The following is an 11,611-nucleotide window of genomic DNA, read 5'->3' on the forward strand; positions in this document are numbered from 1 at the left end:
CAAATGCGAAGGCCGAAACCGAAATTAGATACAGAGGATTTCCATAATTGATGTCACTAGCTCGCCCTGCCCCTAATGCACGTTTTAATACCCCTTGTTTTTTTTTACATTTGTACCATTGAAGCATGATACTCAAGCATCGGACGCCTCGTAACTTGTCGGTGCCATCACCTTGCCTCGTCACTGAAGTGCAATGAATCCTGGGATAGGCTGGACCAGGAAGGATCCCCCCAATGGAACCCTCCTTTCTTAGGGATGGAAAGACACATTTGTTGGTCACATTTGAAGGAGCCTTTAAAATTAGTCAGTCTAGTTGTGCCACGAGAAGTAACCAACTCTCTATATATATAGTTAGTAGACAATGAGTAACAGGTAAAAGCAGATATAATCCTCCAACACTGATGCAGTGCATAGCAGTTACAAAATAATAATAATAATAATAATAATAATAATAATAATAATAATAATAATAATAATACTATTACTACTACTACTACTACTAATAATAATAATAGTGATAATAGTAATAATAGTAATATATGTGCAATGCATTGCATTACTGCACGTATAATTATTTTAATAATAATAATAATAATAATGTAAAATAATTTATTGTGAACATGTCAGACCGGAAGTGTTGCTAGCCGGAGTGTGGTGAGGTGGAGGTCCTGACGCCTGACAGAGATGGCAGAGTTGCCGCTGTATTTAACCAGCGTCAACGTTTCCCTGACACAAACTATGGACACTGAAAAGGTTTGTAGGTGCGACACAACTTTTCGTGTTTGTAAATAAGGAAACAAAGATTTGTTTGAGTTAAAGCTAATTACTTCCTCAGCCTATAAGCTAGCTAACACAAAGTAACGTTAGCTAAACTAAGCTAACTAACCAGCTCTAGTTTTGCTGTGGTAACTGGTTTGTAAAAGAGTTTAGGAAGATTTAATTGTCTTACCTCTGTTTGTAGCTGCTCTACATTTGAAGGTAAATAACGTAACTACACACAACATTTATAATAAGATGTTTTTAGGAAAGTTTGTCAATGTTTTCTTTGTTGTTGACTTTCTGCCCAGTATGTCAGCAGAGTTAAGGAGAGCACGTCAAACCTGCTCTGCATGTGCTGTCATTTGGGAACTCAAATAAAAAACAAAATCATTCAAAACCCATCGAACATTCAGCAACAATTCATTCAACCTCAAACCGAGGACAGAGAATAAACACAACAATCAAACACACCAAGGAAACTTAAATAAGAAACATTGGAAGAAAATTTGGAAAATGGCAAAAGTGAAATCCACATGAATAAATACAGTTGATGAATTTTACTTTTAAGCAAATTAATCAACGAATCTTAAAGCTGAGTGAATAAACTGTGTCCAGCAGTTTAGGGTTGCAGCTGAATGCATGAAGAATATGTCACCATAATCTTAAACAGAAATTAAAGTTGCCTTATCTGCAGTGCAGAGGGACACATGTTTTTTGTTTCGTAGAGGAAGCAGATTTTCTTCCTGAAGGAGGTCACAGTTTTAGAGATGTGATATTTAAAAGTTATCTCATCATACCAGATTCCAAGATACTCTGTGACTCTTTCAGCGTTTCTACTATTAATGGTAGAGATAATACGATTACTATAATCAACATTTTTGGCTCTTGTGTAAAGCATGAATTCACTTTTGTCTGCTTTGAGAACTAGTTTACAATTAATGAGTGCAACTTGTACAAAGAAACAGTGTTGAAGGGATTTAACAGCAGAATGTGCAGTGTCCGCAGTATGGTACAAAATTGTGTTCTCACCATAAAGATGAATATTACACTGAGTACTGGTGATGAGATCACATTCTTGTACTCTCTTATTGAACTTCTTCCAGAGTCTAGGAGGAGGGACAGACTTTGAGAGCGTGGAGATGGAAGACTCTGCAGGGAGTCAGGTTAGAGTAAAGGTTCCCCGAAGGACCATCTATTTTGCCAGTGGAGAGACCATGGAGGAATACAGCACCGATGAAGAGGAGGAGGATCCTGTGAAGACAGATGTCATCCCTGTAGATCCAGTAAGCAGAGATCAAGAAGTTTTCAAGTTGCCTCAAATATCAGGATAATCCTGTGGGTGGCGTTTGAATGGTACTCCAGAGAAAACCGGGGGGGAGACACCCTGGAAACTCCCCATATAATAACCCTTGGCCTAACCATCCAAATCTGTTTCAGTCAATCTTGTAAACAATGATTCAGGCCAAACTTGAGGCTAAAGGTGAATCTGACAAACAATTAGTTTGTATTTGTGTTTGACCAGAGGATAATGTGATCTAGTTGTCAAGTTTTGTGTTGTCTTATTTTAGGCTAAATTAACCTGGGTTCCATATTTCTGGTTCCAAACGTGGAGAATGGCCACCTCCACCATCTCAGGTAAAGTAGTTCACTGTTAGATTGAGAATTTGTGCTATCAAGACCATACGTCATTGCTTTTTCATTAGACTTGGAAATCTTGTGTTTTGAAATGTGTTTCTTGAGTAATATGGAAAGTGTGTTAATGCTCTTCCAAATCATACATATTTGAATGTACAGAATGTTACAGCTTGTTTCACACGTTTCTCTATTTGGTTAATTTTGGTACTTAAGTTATTATCTTGACTCGCTTGTGCTCGTTTACCGCAGTGTGTGACTACATGGGAGAGAGACTGGCCTCTCTTTTTGGCATCACTAGTCCGAAGTACCAGTATGCAATTGATGAATACCACCGTATTAAGAAAGAGGTAAGATAATTGTGCATGTGTGGTCTCGTACACATACAAACACAAACTTGAGGCTCGTGTGTCAGTCTCTTATGTAAATATGAGAAAAAAGACACACCTTTTAAAAGCTGTTTACACAGAGCAAGAAGAAAGAACTCTCAGATAAAGTATTAAATGTTACACACACTGTTTTCCTATAGGAGGAAGAAGAAGAGGAGGAGAACCGTCTGGCTGAGGATGCGGAGCGTAATTTTGTTGCGCAGAAAAGAGGTGAACTAGATGCTCCTCCCTCTGCTACTGTGGAACAGCCAGGGGTGTCCGGAGCATCCTTTGTCAACATTAGCTTTGAGCTCAAACCTGAGCCCCCTCTCAGCTCTCCAGACACCAAGAGAGTCCCTTCCCCTCTCCCCTCCTGAAACACAAATGTCGTCAGGCTAAATCGGATTTAACCTAGCTGTATGATTTCATAATGTTGTTATTTTTCTATGCTTTTTTATAAGAAGAGATATTAATACATAGTGCAGGGAAACATTAAAAGGGCTGTGGAAGTGGCTGCAATAGCCTTATCTGTGAATGTAACTTTTCTGTACAGCCTGATATATAATTGAACCATTTCTAGAGCAGTTTGGGACTGTACCGAACTCACCTTAAAACATAGAGACCCTGAAATACATGCTTGATTATAATCTTATTGAAGAATTTAAAATAAATGTAGTTCTGTCTCTAGAGTTTGTAGAGCTGGATAGCCTTTATCTCCAAGCTAAACCATGAGTGAGAACGGGTAGAGATTAAACCGTTTATATACACAGGGAATATATTGTCCTCCTCATATGTTATTGCTATATTGTTGTCTGGAATGAAGAAACACAAACTATTCCCCTATAAGTTATAAAGATGAAGGTTATATAGAAATGGCATCAAACAAACCAGTAGTTGAGGTTTACCATGATGTTCAGATACATAGGACAACCCTTCCACCTCTGCCCTCTGTTACTGAGTCAATGAAAACTACTGTAACTTCCTGCTGCTTAAACCAGACACATGATTCACTTTGTCGCGGCCAAACATACTCTGGTTAATAGCAGTTCAATGTGAAGTTACCATGAAGCCGCAGTCTGTGGTCCAAATTTCTCTACAGTACTAACCTTAAAGAATTGGTTTCATGTTTCTTTTATTTGTTTCAGTGTAAACCTGCCTCTGTGATACTTGAAACAGTTTATTTACAGCAACAACTCCTATAAAGTACAATTTTTTTTTTAATCAACCAGGCAATGCAGCTAAAATAGATTTAATATTCTTTAAATCTTTGAAAATCAAATACTTAATACTCAATTTACTGGTGGTTGTTTAAGAACATTGGGAGGCTGAGTTGCTCACAAACACTGACGGTACCTTCATGGTTGCTGAGAGTTCATTCTTTAAGTGTCCTTGCCTGAGCTGCCATAAGCTTATTAATTATTATTATCCACTGAAGTGACGTGGTGTGGACGCTCCGAGCAGAGCAGCGGTGTTTATTCAGGAGGAAACCAGAGGCCCACACACTGGAGCCTTTGTTTTCCCATTACAACGCAGAACACATGTTACTCTGCTCTTTTCAAACGGATCCATTTATAGGAGAAATTCTGTAAATGGAATCTGTAACTAGAATACCAACCTATTTAATTCAGTTTGGGTAAATTTCTTACATTACTTAACACAGAACATTATTTATGCTTTTTTAAGTATTTAGAAACATATGCAAAAGTTATTTTTAACCAACTCGATGAATGTGTATATATATATTTATATTTTCTGTGTTAATAAAACCTTTAAACAATCTGACGTTTTTTTTTTGTCAAAATATTTCCCAACAGTTATTCCCCTTTTATAAACTCTTATCCCTCTTGTCTAAGTCAATAATGAGCAACGTGAGCAATTTTAAGTCGATTGGACAATGTTACCACAACTTAATTTTCACACTGATCAGTAGGTGGCGCTATGACCCTGCACTGATATTAATATATGTAGCTGTTCAGCTCAGGATTGTGAGCATAGGTCAGAATTTGGTATCAGTAGGTGGCGCTATGACATTGAGGAAATATTGACACAGGGAGCTGTTCAGGCTTGGACTCTGATCATGTGACAGAAGTTTGGTGGTGATAGGACAATGCACAGTGGAGTTATGACAACATCGTCTCCTTTGACGAAGGATGATCCCTCGCCGCACCTCAATGTTTAAACGGTTTGAGGAAATGTCACAATTCTGACCATGGTCCTACAACTTGTCCAAGCTCATTTGAGCTGTATATTGTTAAGCAGCCGGGAGCAGTGCATCAAAGTCTAAAACATGTAATTTATTGTCGCCAGCAGGTGGCGCTGCAATGATGAGTGAATATTGACACATGGATCTGACCAGGTCGGGACTGTGAATAAGTGAGTGAGGTTTGAGGCTGATAGAACAATGCACAGGGGAGCTATAATAAATCCCTCTTGCCTGATGTAGAAGTGACTCCAGCAGCTAAGGTTAAATTTAAATTTGAGTTTTAATGATGGGGCACATTCATGATACAAAGATATAAGTAAGAGAACAAAAGGGAAAGATTTATTTTAAATACATGTATATTTCGTTTTTACAGGAATACAACAGAGAGGGAAATAGAACACTATTTACAGAAAGCACATCTCAAAAGCATCCGATTAATTTCTCTTCACTTCCTCCTACCATTCATTTCAAGGGTTTTACAGTTTAGTTCTTTTGGTTCAACTTCACCAAAGGGACCTGAGCCAGAAGGTAAAGGTTCTAAGTCCTGCTGACACGTCACCAGGACACTTGGTTCAATGGACTGTGAAGATCATAATCCTTCTCAGGAGTCATCGAGGTCAGCCGTGTTACTGCTGTCGTTGTCATTAGCAACCAACACTTCTCTGTTCTCATAGGTCCAGAAGCCGTTGAGGTCGATCAGGATGCTGGTGACTGTGTCACCCTGGCAACTGTTTACCAAATCCTGGAGAGTGATTTTATAGGGGTCTTTGGGCTTCACCATGTCAAATATCTCATCCTGAGGAGAAACAGAGGTCCCATGTCACCTTCTTACACCAAAAACATGTCTCAAGTTCAACAGATCATGTTAATTATCTTCAAATCCACAGTATAGCCAGGAAGTGTGTGTGCGTGTATGCTTGAATATATATCTTTGTGAGGATAATTTTGAGTCAAGACCTTACAGAGTGAGGACAAGCTAACAGGTCCCCACTTTCTGACCCACTTACAATAGGCTGTTTAAGGGTTAAGACTTCCTTCTAGGGTTCCAATTAGGATCAGGCATTTAGCTGTGAGGATTAAGGGTAAGGGGCTAGGCCATGAATTTTTCCAATGAGTGTCCTCACCAAGTGTCTGCATGTGTTTTTGTAAAATATACCTTGACATCCTGGAAGGAGACAGGCTCTTGACTATGCACCTTCATCTGCTCCTGAATTGCCTGAAGAACACAACACACAAGTGTCATGAAACAACGACACATCACGCTTTGTGTGAATGTGTATAGGCTGTGTGCAGCTGATACCCTGAAGAAGAAGTTGAGGGAGAAAACATTGAGATATCCACGATTCTCCATATCCAGAAGTTTAAAGATGTACTGCAGCGCTGCTGGCTCCTTCCGGTTTTCCAAGGCCAATACAAAGTCCAGATACGTCTTATAGTCCTGAGATTAAAGACAAAAGCACATCATGAACATTATATATCCAAGTTAGACCAATCACAGAGTTATCTGCTAAGCTATTACTTAAAATACGCATTGAAAAGAGATTAACACCACCTTAGGCCAATGCCCTCTACAACATTAAAGAGTAATTTAATATATGTGTCAGCTGCCCAGAGGACACACTTGTTTTCATGAGCTTCATGATTAACTTGAGCAGCTCAAGCTTAGCTTTATGAGTTTCTTTGAGTTGAAGATTAACATACAGACAGGGGAGAAAACCCAGAATAAACATAACAAATGCAGGCACAGATCAAAAAGCTTCCTGTATAGATCTGAAGATTAATTGAAGAAAGACTCTTTTTTTTTAGGTTTCAGTCACAAGAGCTGAACCCAGTTGAACCACGGGAGATTGTGGAGTGATGAGTTTGAGAATCTATACCAAATTGCACCAAAGATATTCCTGGCTGTCATGTAAGATTATTTTTTAGTTTTTCACTATCTGTATGTTACTACAGCTGTAAGTGCAGTCACTGATTGTACCATTTCTCCATCATAGGTGAGATACTCCTGAAACACTCTATCCAGGAAGACCGGGGTGAGAGTCGCTGTGCCGTAGCGCGATAGTTCCTCTTTGCTCAACATGCCGTTGTGGTCTTTATCCAGGTTGAGGTACTGGCCTTTATGGACAGAGAGACACATACACATTCAGGAATGAACAAGACAGATTGTAGTCTCTGAGCTACTCACACAGACATCATTGTAAATATTACATTTAATTTCTATTAATAGATCCTCCTAAGTCCTACATGTTGGACTTTTACACTATTGACGCTTTGGCCAAGTGCAAACAAATATTATTTATATTTTAAAATAGTTTTTTTGTGATAAACGATACAGAATAATAAGTATTGTGCCGCATTTTATCATGTCCCACATTGCTGAACATGAATTACAATGCGAGGCTCCCCCAAACTACCTTTATGCACCTGAGGGTTATTTAATACCACAACTGTTTGATTTGAGACTGGAAACCTCACCATAGACCCGCAGAGCCGATGGGGCAGAGAACCAGTTGGATTCCTGACTCTCCTTCGATAACTCCTCATCTCTCAACTGGGAGCACAGTGGGAGAGGTTAGGGGTGGGGTCGGGAGAGATGGAAGAGTAAGAGAGGTGAATCTTTGGGACTATTGCTTCACAATGGAAGCCATGGAAGTAAAAACTGCAAAAAAAAAACTTATAATAACACAACAAAACATAATTCAGATAAACTATTACAGGTTAAGGATATACCAACATTTTCCTGTAGTCCTGTGAGTGTAAACCTACTGACCGACCTAGAATGATACTTAGTAGAGACCTACCTCCACCAAAGGCCCAACAGTCTCTCAATTGCAATCAGGCTGCACCAAAATTTACACACCCATAGAAATCAGTCCCCTGAATGCCTGATAATTTCATCTGGATTCATCCAAAATGTAATTGTTTCTTCCTTGGGTTATTTTCCACCCCTCTACAAAATATCATGGAAATTGGTCGGGGAGTTTTCCTGTAATCCTGATAACTATCTAACAAGTGCTGATGAAAACATAACATCTTTGGGCGGAGGTAATTAAGTATAATTGAAGACAGAAGAGCTTGTGGAAATAGGATGAATGTGGATTTAAAAAGATAAGGACGAGTGGAAATATTACAAAAAATGTATCCTACCTCCAGTAAGTCGTCCAGGAAACTGCAAGCCAATATATCCTGGATTTTAATCTTTCCTGTAAAAAAACAAAACCAAGACAGATCCAACATAAATTTTGATGTTGACGATAAAGTCTGTTCCTGTTACATGTCGTAGGGTTACACTCCCCGTTTGAAAAATTATCATAACCTTATTTTTTATAGTTTAAAAAATATTGGTGGTTGTTGTGGATAGTGGTTAAAGCTTCTGATCTTATGATACAAGTCAGCCGATTTTACAGCACATAATTTCTCCTTGGTTCGAACATGATGTGTAAAAGACAACACTGGGCGCCAGTATGTGATCCTGCACTTTTTACTGTTGAGGCTCTTAGTGGGGTTCAGGCTGACCTGTTCGGAGTGGGTCGAGGAAGAAAAAGAACTTGCGAACAGCGGTGCAGACGTAGAAAGAGTAGAAGGACTTCTCCAGTCCGTCCAGCTGAGGCAGAGTGGGGATGAGCTCCAGGATGTAGTTCTCCAGATCCTACACAGAATGAAGAGTCACTTTTCTTAACATAATTCTGCCTCTAGCTACTAATGTCTTCATCCAGTAAAAACTATGTTTAGTATGTCTATGCACTACTAACTGTAATTTGTGTTTCCTGATGGAAATGCTTACCGACTCTCTGAGGTAGCCCTGCCCTGCCACATCGTACAGACTCAGACCAATCCGTGTCTGGTGCAGCCACACTAGATGAACAGCGAGAACAGACAGGAGTCAAGTTAATGGAGCTAGGAGATGTTTTCATTCCACCCACTCAGCATGCATAAAACGTGAAAGAAAAAATGAAGGTCCAGACCTTTCCTCATGACATAGTTAAAGAACTGCATGATGGAGATTCGGCCATAAGGGTCGTTGTGGAGCAGCTTGGCGTACACTCTGGCTGTGAAGAATTTTCTGAAGGAAAGAAGAGAAGAGTACAAAAGCTGTAACTTATCATTAGGTTTCTTCCCTCGATCTGGGAGCCGGATTTCCCCCCCTCTTTGAATCTACTGACTAGACTCAGTAGAACACAAACCTCAGCCAAGGTTCAACAGTCCTCTTATAAAGAATTAAAAGGATCTAGATCAGTTCTCTAGATATTCGTTATTATCTGCACCAAATTGCAAACACTCAAAAATATCAGTCCTCTGAACATCTTTTATTTAGATCCATTAATTATCCACTGAGAAATCTATGAAAATAAAAATAAAATCTAAAATGTCACAGAGTGAAAAATAAATTCATAGAGCGGCACAGAAATTGAATGGGGTTTATGTCCCATCCTTCCACAAAAATTCATGGACATTGGTTGAGTAGTTTTTGCATAATCCTTATAAATTATAAAATAAATGCAAATGAACACATAGTTTTTATAGCATAGATAATAAAATGTTCTACCTCTGCGTCATTTTTCGTTGCTACAATGAAAACACCACTTTCTTTAAAAATTAACAGTGGAAACATGTTGACATATTAACGATATTCTTAAAAATCTGTCTACTTCCTGTTACAAATGTTAATATTTATTGCCACAGAGTGCATGGGGAGCTGCACGTTGTTGAATGTGGCGCCATCAGAGTTTGTGACCCGGAACACTCATTCCAGGTGGATATAAAGTCGACATGACAGGTGGGGGGAATTTCCAGACACAAACTTTTCTCTAGCTGGAATCTTTGGTGTAGAACAAAAACAGAACATAACTGTTGCCAGTAAACATCTACTTCCTGGTACTTACTTGCACTTGGGCCCAGCCCTCTCCCCCACCTGCAGGTAGGCTTCATAGCTGATCATGGCCTCGTCTCCACTCACTGGAGGAACCTGGTGCTTATCAAGCAAGAACCACAGGTTCTAGAAATTGAAAGTTAAGTAGATGTTAAATAACAATCAAATAGTGATGTCATTTGTGCAGAAGTAAATACTGTGTGTGTGTATGGTCCAGTCCTTATGGTCTCATTTTGTTGGGACCTCAATCTATTTACAGTCACATTATGGGGACATGTCTTTCTTATGGGGACAAAAAGCAAGGCCCCTTAACGTAAATCATTACATTTTAAGGTGAAGACATGTTTTAAGATTTGGGTTAAGGTTAGATTTAGGTTACGCTTAAAGTTATGTTTAGATTAGGGTACGGCAAGTAGTCACTATGGTTGAGGTAAGATTGAGTCTCCAGGAAATCACTGAAAGTCAATGTAATGTCCTCTAAAGTCATGGAGACACGACTGTATGTGTGTGTGTGTTCTACCTGTAGTTCCTCATTATCCAGCAGTTCTCTGCTCTTCCTCTGGAGGAAGACGGCTCTGGATTCTTCTCTTAGCTTCTGAAGTAATACTTCATCCTCTCCTGGAAGCTGCACAACATGAACATCATCATAATCATCATCATCATCTCTTTTCATTTCTACACATCAAATATTACACGACACCTGTATTATGGCATCTTTGTCTCTGCTGGTGACTACACACACACCCAGTCACAATCCGATAATCATCATCGTCACCACCAATGTTATCATCACTCTCACAGTCAGCACACCAGGTTTGATGTGACGAAGTGTCATTAGTCACCTTTGCTGAATAAAAGTGGACTGGTTTAGTTATCAGTTATTTGTTATAATATGGTGTCATATTAATAAAATGCTGGGATCCTGATACCCTCATTGTTTCTTCTTTAAAAATAAATATATTGTATTTACTATTATATATACACAGTTAGGGGATATGGATTGTTTCAAAGCATAACACAATCCATACTATGCCCCAGCGGGTTGACGCGTATATGTGAAAGATACCCTGTAGTAGAAGCGTGGGATGTTCTTATAGGACTTTTCTTGCTCTTTTCCTCCCCTCCACTCGGTGTAATATTTAGTGAACAGCTCAGTTTCTTCTGCTTTCTTCTCCTCTTCACTTCTCTCATCTGTACACAATCAGAAACATGGAAAAATAAAATCACGATCAGATCCAATTACATGAAACGCAAATGTCAACATAGATTTAGCTGAGTGACTTAAACTCGATACAAGTAAATAAGTTAGCTAGCTAACGTTAGCGGAAGTTCAAAGTCTCTCTTGCCTGTTTTGTAGTTTACTAGCCTCCTTTTCAAAATACCAGACCAGGGAGGCTGTTGCTCTTCAGCCATGTTTCCCCCGGAAATAAGCTAATACTTCATAAGCAAACACTTTCCAAGCTACAAGTTGAAAACAGTGTGAAATTCACTTGTGTACAAATGTAGCTAACATACAACAACGTCAAGTTTACGACAGAACACGACTATGGCTTCCGGTGGAAATGAAAAATAAAAGCCTTACTCAATAAGAAAGAGTAGGTGGCAAAGGAAATATCATATCATAGTGTGGGTATTGACATTTACTATGAATTCAAAAATATACAATGATAAACACATCATAGTAATAATTAACTATGGGGAATGAAGCAGGCGCAGAAAAAATACATTTAAAAGTAACGTGGCGTATGTGAAGCACATGATGTCTATTGTGCATCAATT

General features: G+C 39.0%; 2 protein-coding genes across 3 annotated transcripts; one reads left to right on the forward strand and one right to left on the reverse strand.

The window, feature by feature from the left end:
• The first annotated feature begins 624 nt into the window (after positions 1-624).
• On the forward strand, positions 625-4,538 carry fam177a1 (family with sequence similarity 177 member A1). Of its 2 annotated transcripts, none has more exons than XM_053433986.1 (5): positions 625-753; positions 1,863-2,042; positions 2,328-2,394; positions 2,644-2,741; positions 2,921-4,538. In XM_053433986.1, exons 1-5 carry the CDS (start codon positions 685-687, stop codon positions 3,134-3,136), a joined length of 630 nt encoding a protein of 209 aa, XP_053289961.1. In that variant the 5' UTR covers positions 625-684; the 3' UTR covers positions 3,137-4,538. The 2 variants fall into 2 exon arrangements, with proteins under 2 accessions (XP_053289961.1, XP_053289962.1); XM_053433987.1 differs by having other exon boundaries at positions 628-761.
• Positions 4,539-5,279: 741 nt separating this feature from the next.
• ppp2r3c (protein phosphatase 2, regulatory subunit B'', gamma) lies at positions 5,280-11,381 on the reverse strand. The gene is made up of 13 exons (XM_053435208.1): positions 11,179-11,381; positions 10,899-11,023; positions 10,353-10,457; positions 9,846-9,958; positions 8,928-9,025; positions 8,747-8,817; positions 8,479-8,611; positions 8,110-8,165; positions 7,438-7,513; positions 6,941-7,077; positions 6,263-6,400; positions 6,119-6,178; positions 5,280-5,758 (listed from the first exon to the last, which is right to left on the reverse strand). Exons 1-13 carry the CDS (start codon positions 11,243-11,245, stop codon positions 5,564-5,566), a joined length of 1,374 nt encoding a protein of 457 aa, XP_053291183.1. The 5' UTR covers positions 11,246-11,381; the 3' UTR covers positions 5,280-5,563.
• Between the last annotated feature and the right edge of the window lie 230 nt (positions 11,382-11,611).

Source organism: Pleuronectes platessa, chromosome 11, assembly GCF_947347685.1.
Source record: "Pleuronectes platessa chromosome 11, fPlePla1.1, whole genome shotgun sequence".
Lineage (NCBI taxonomy): Eukaryota > Metazoa > Chordata > Actinopteri > Pleuronectiformes > Pleuronectidae > Pleuronectes > Pleuronectes platessa.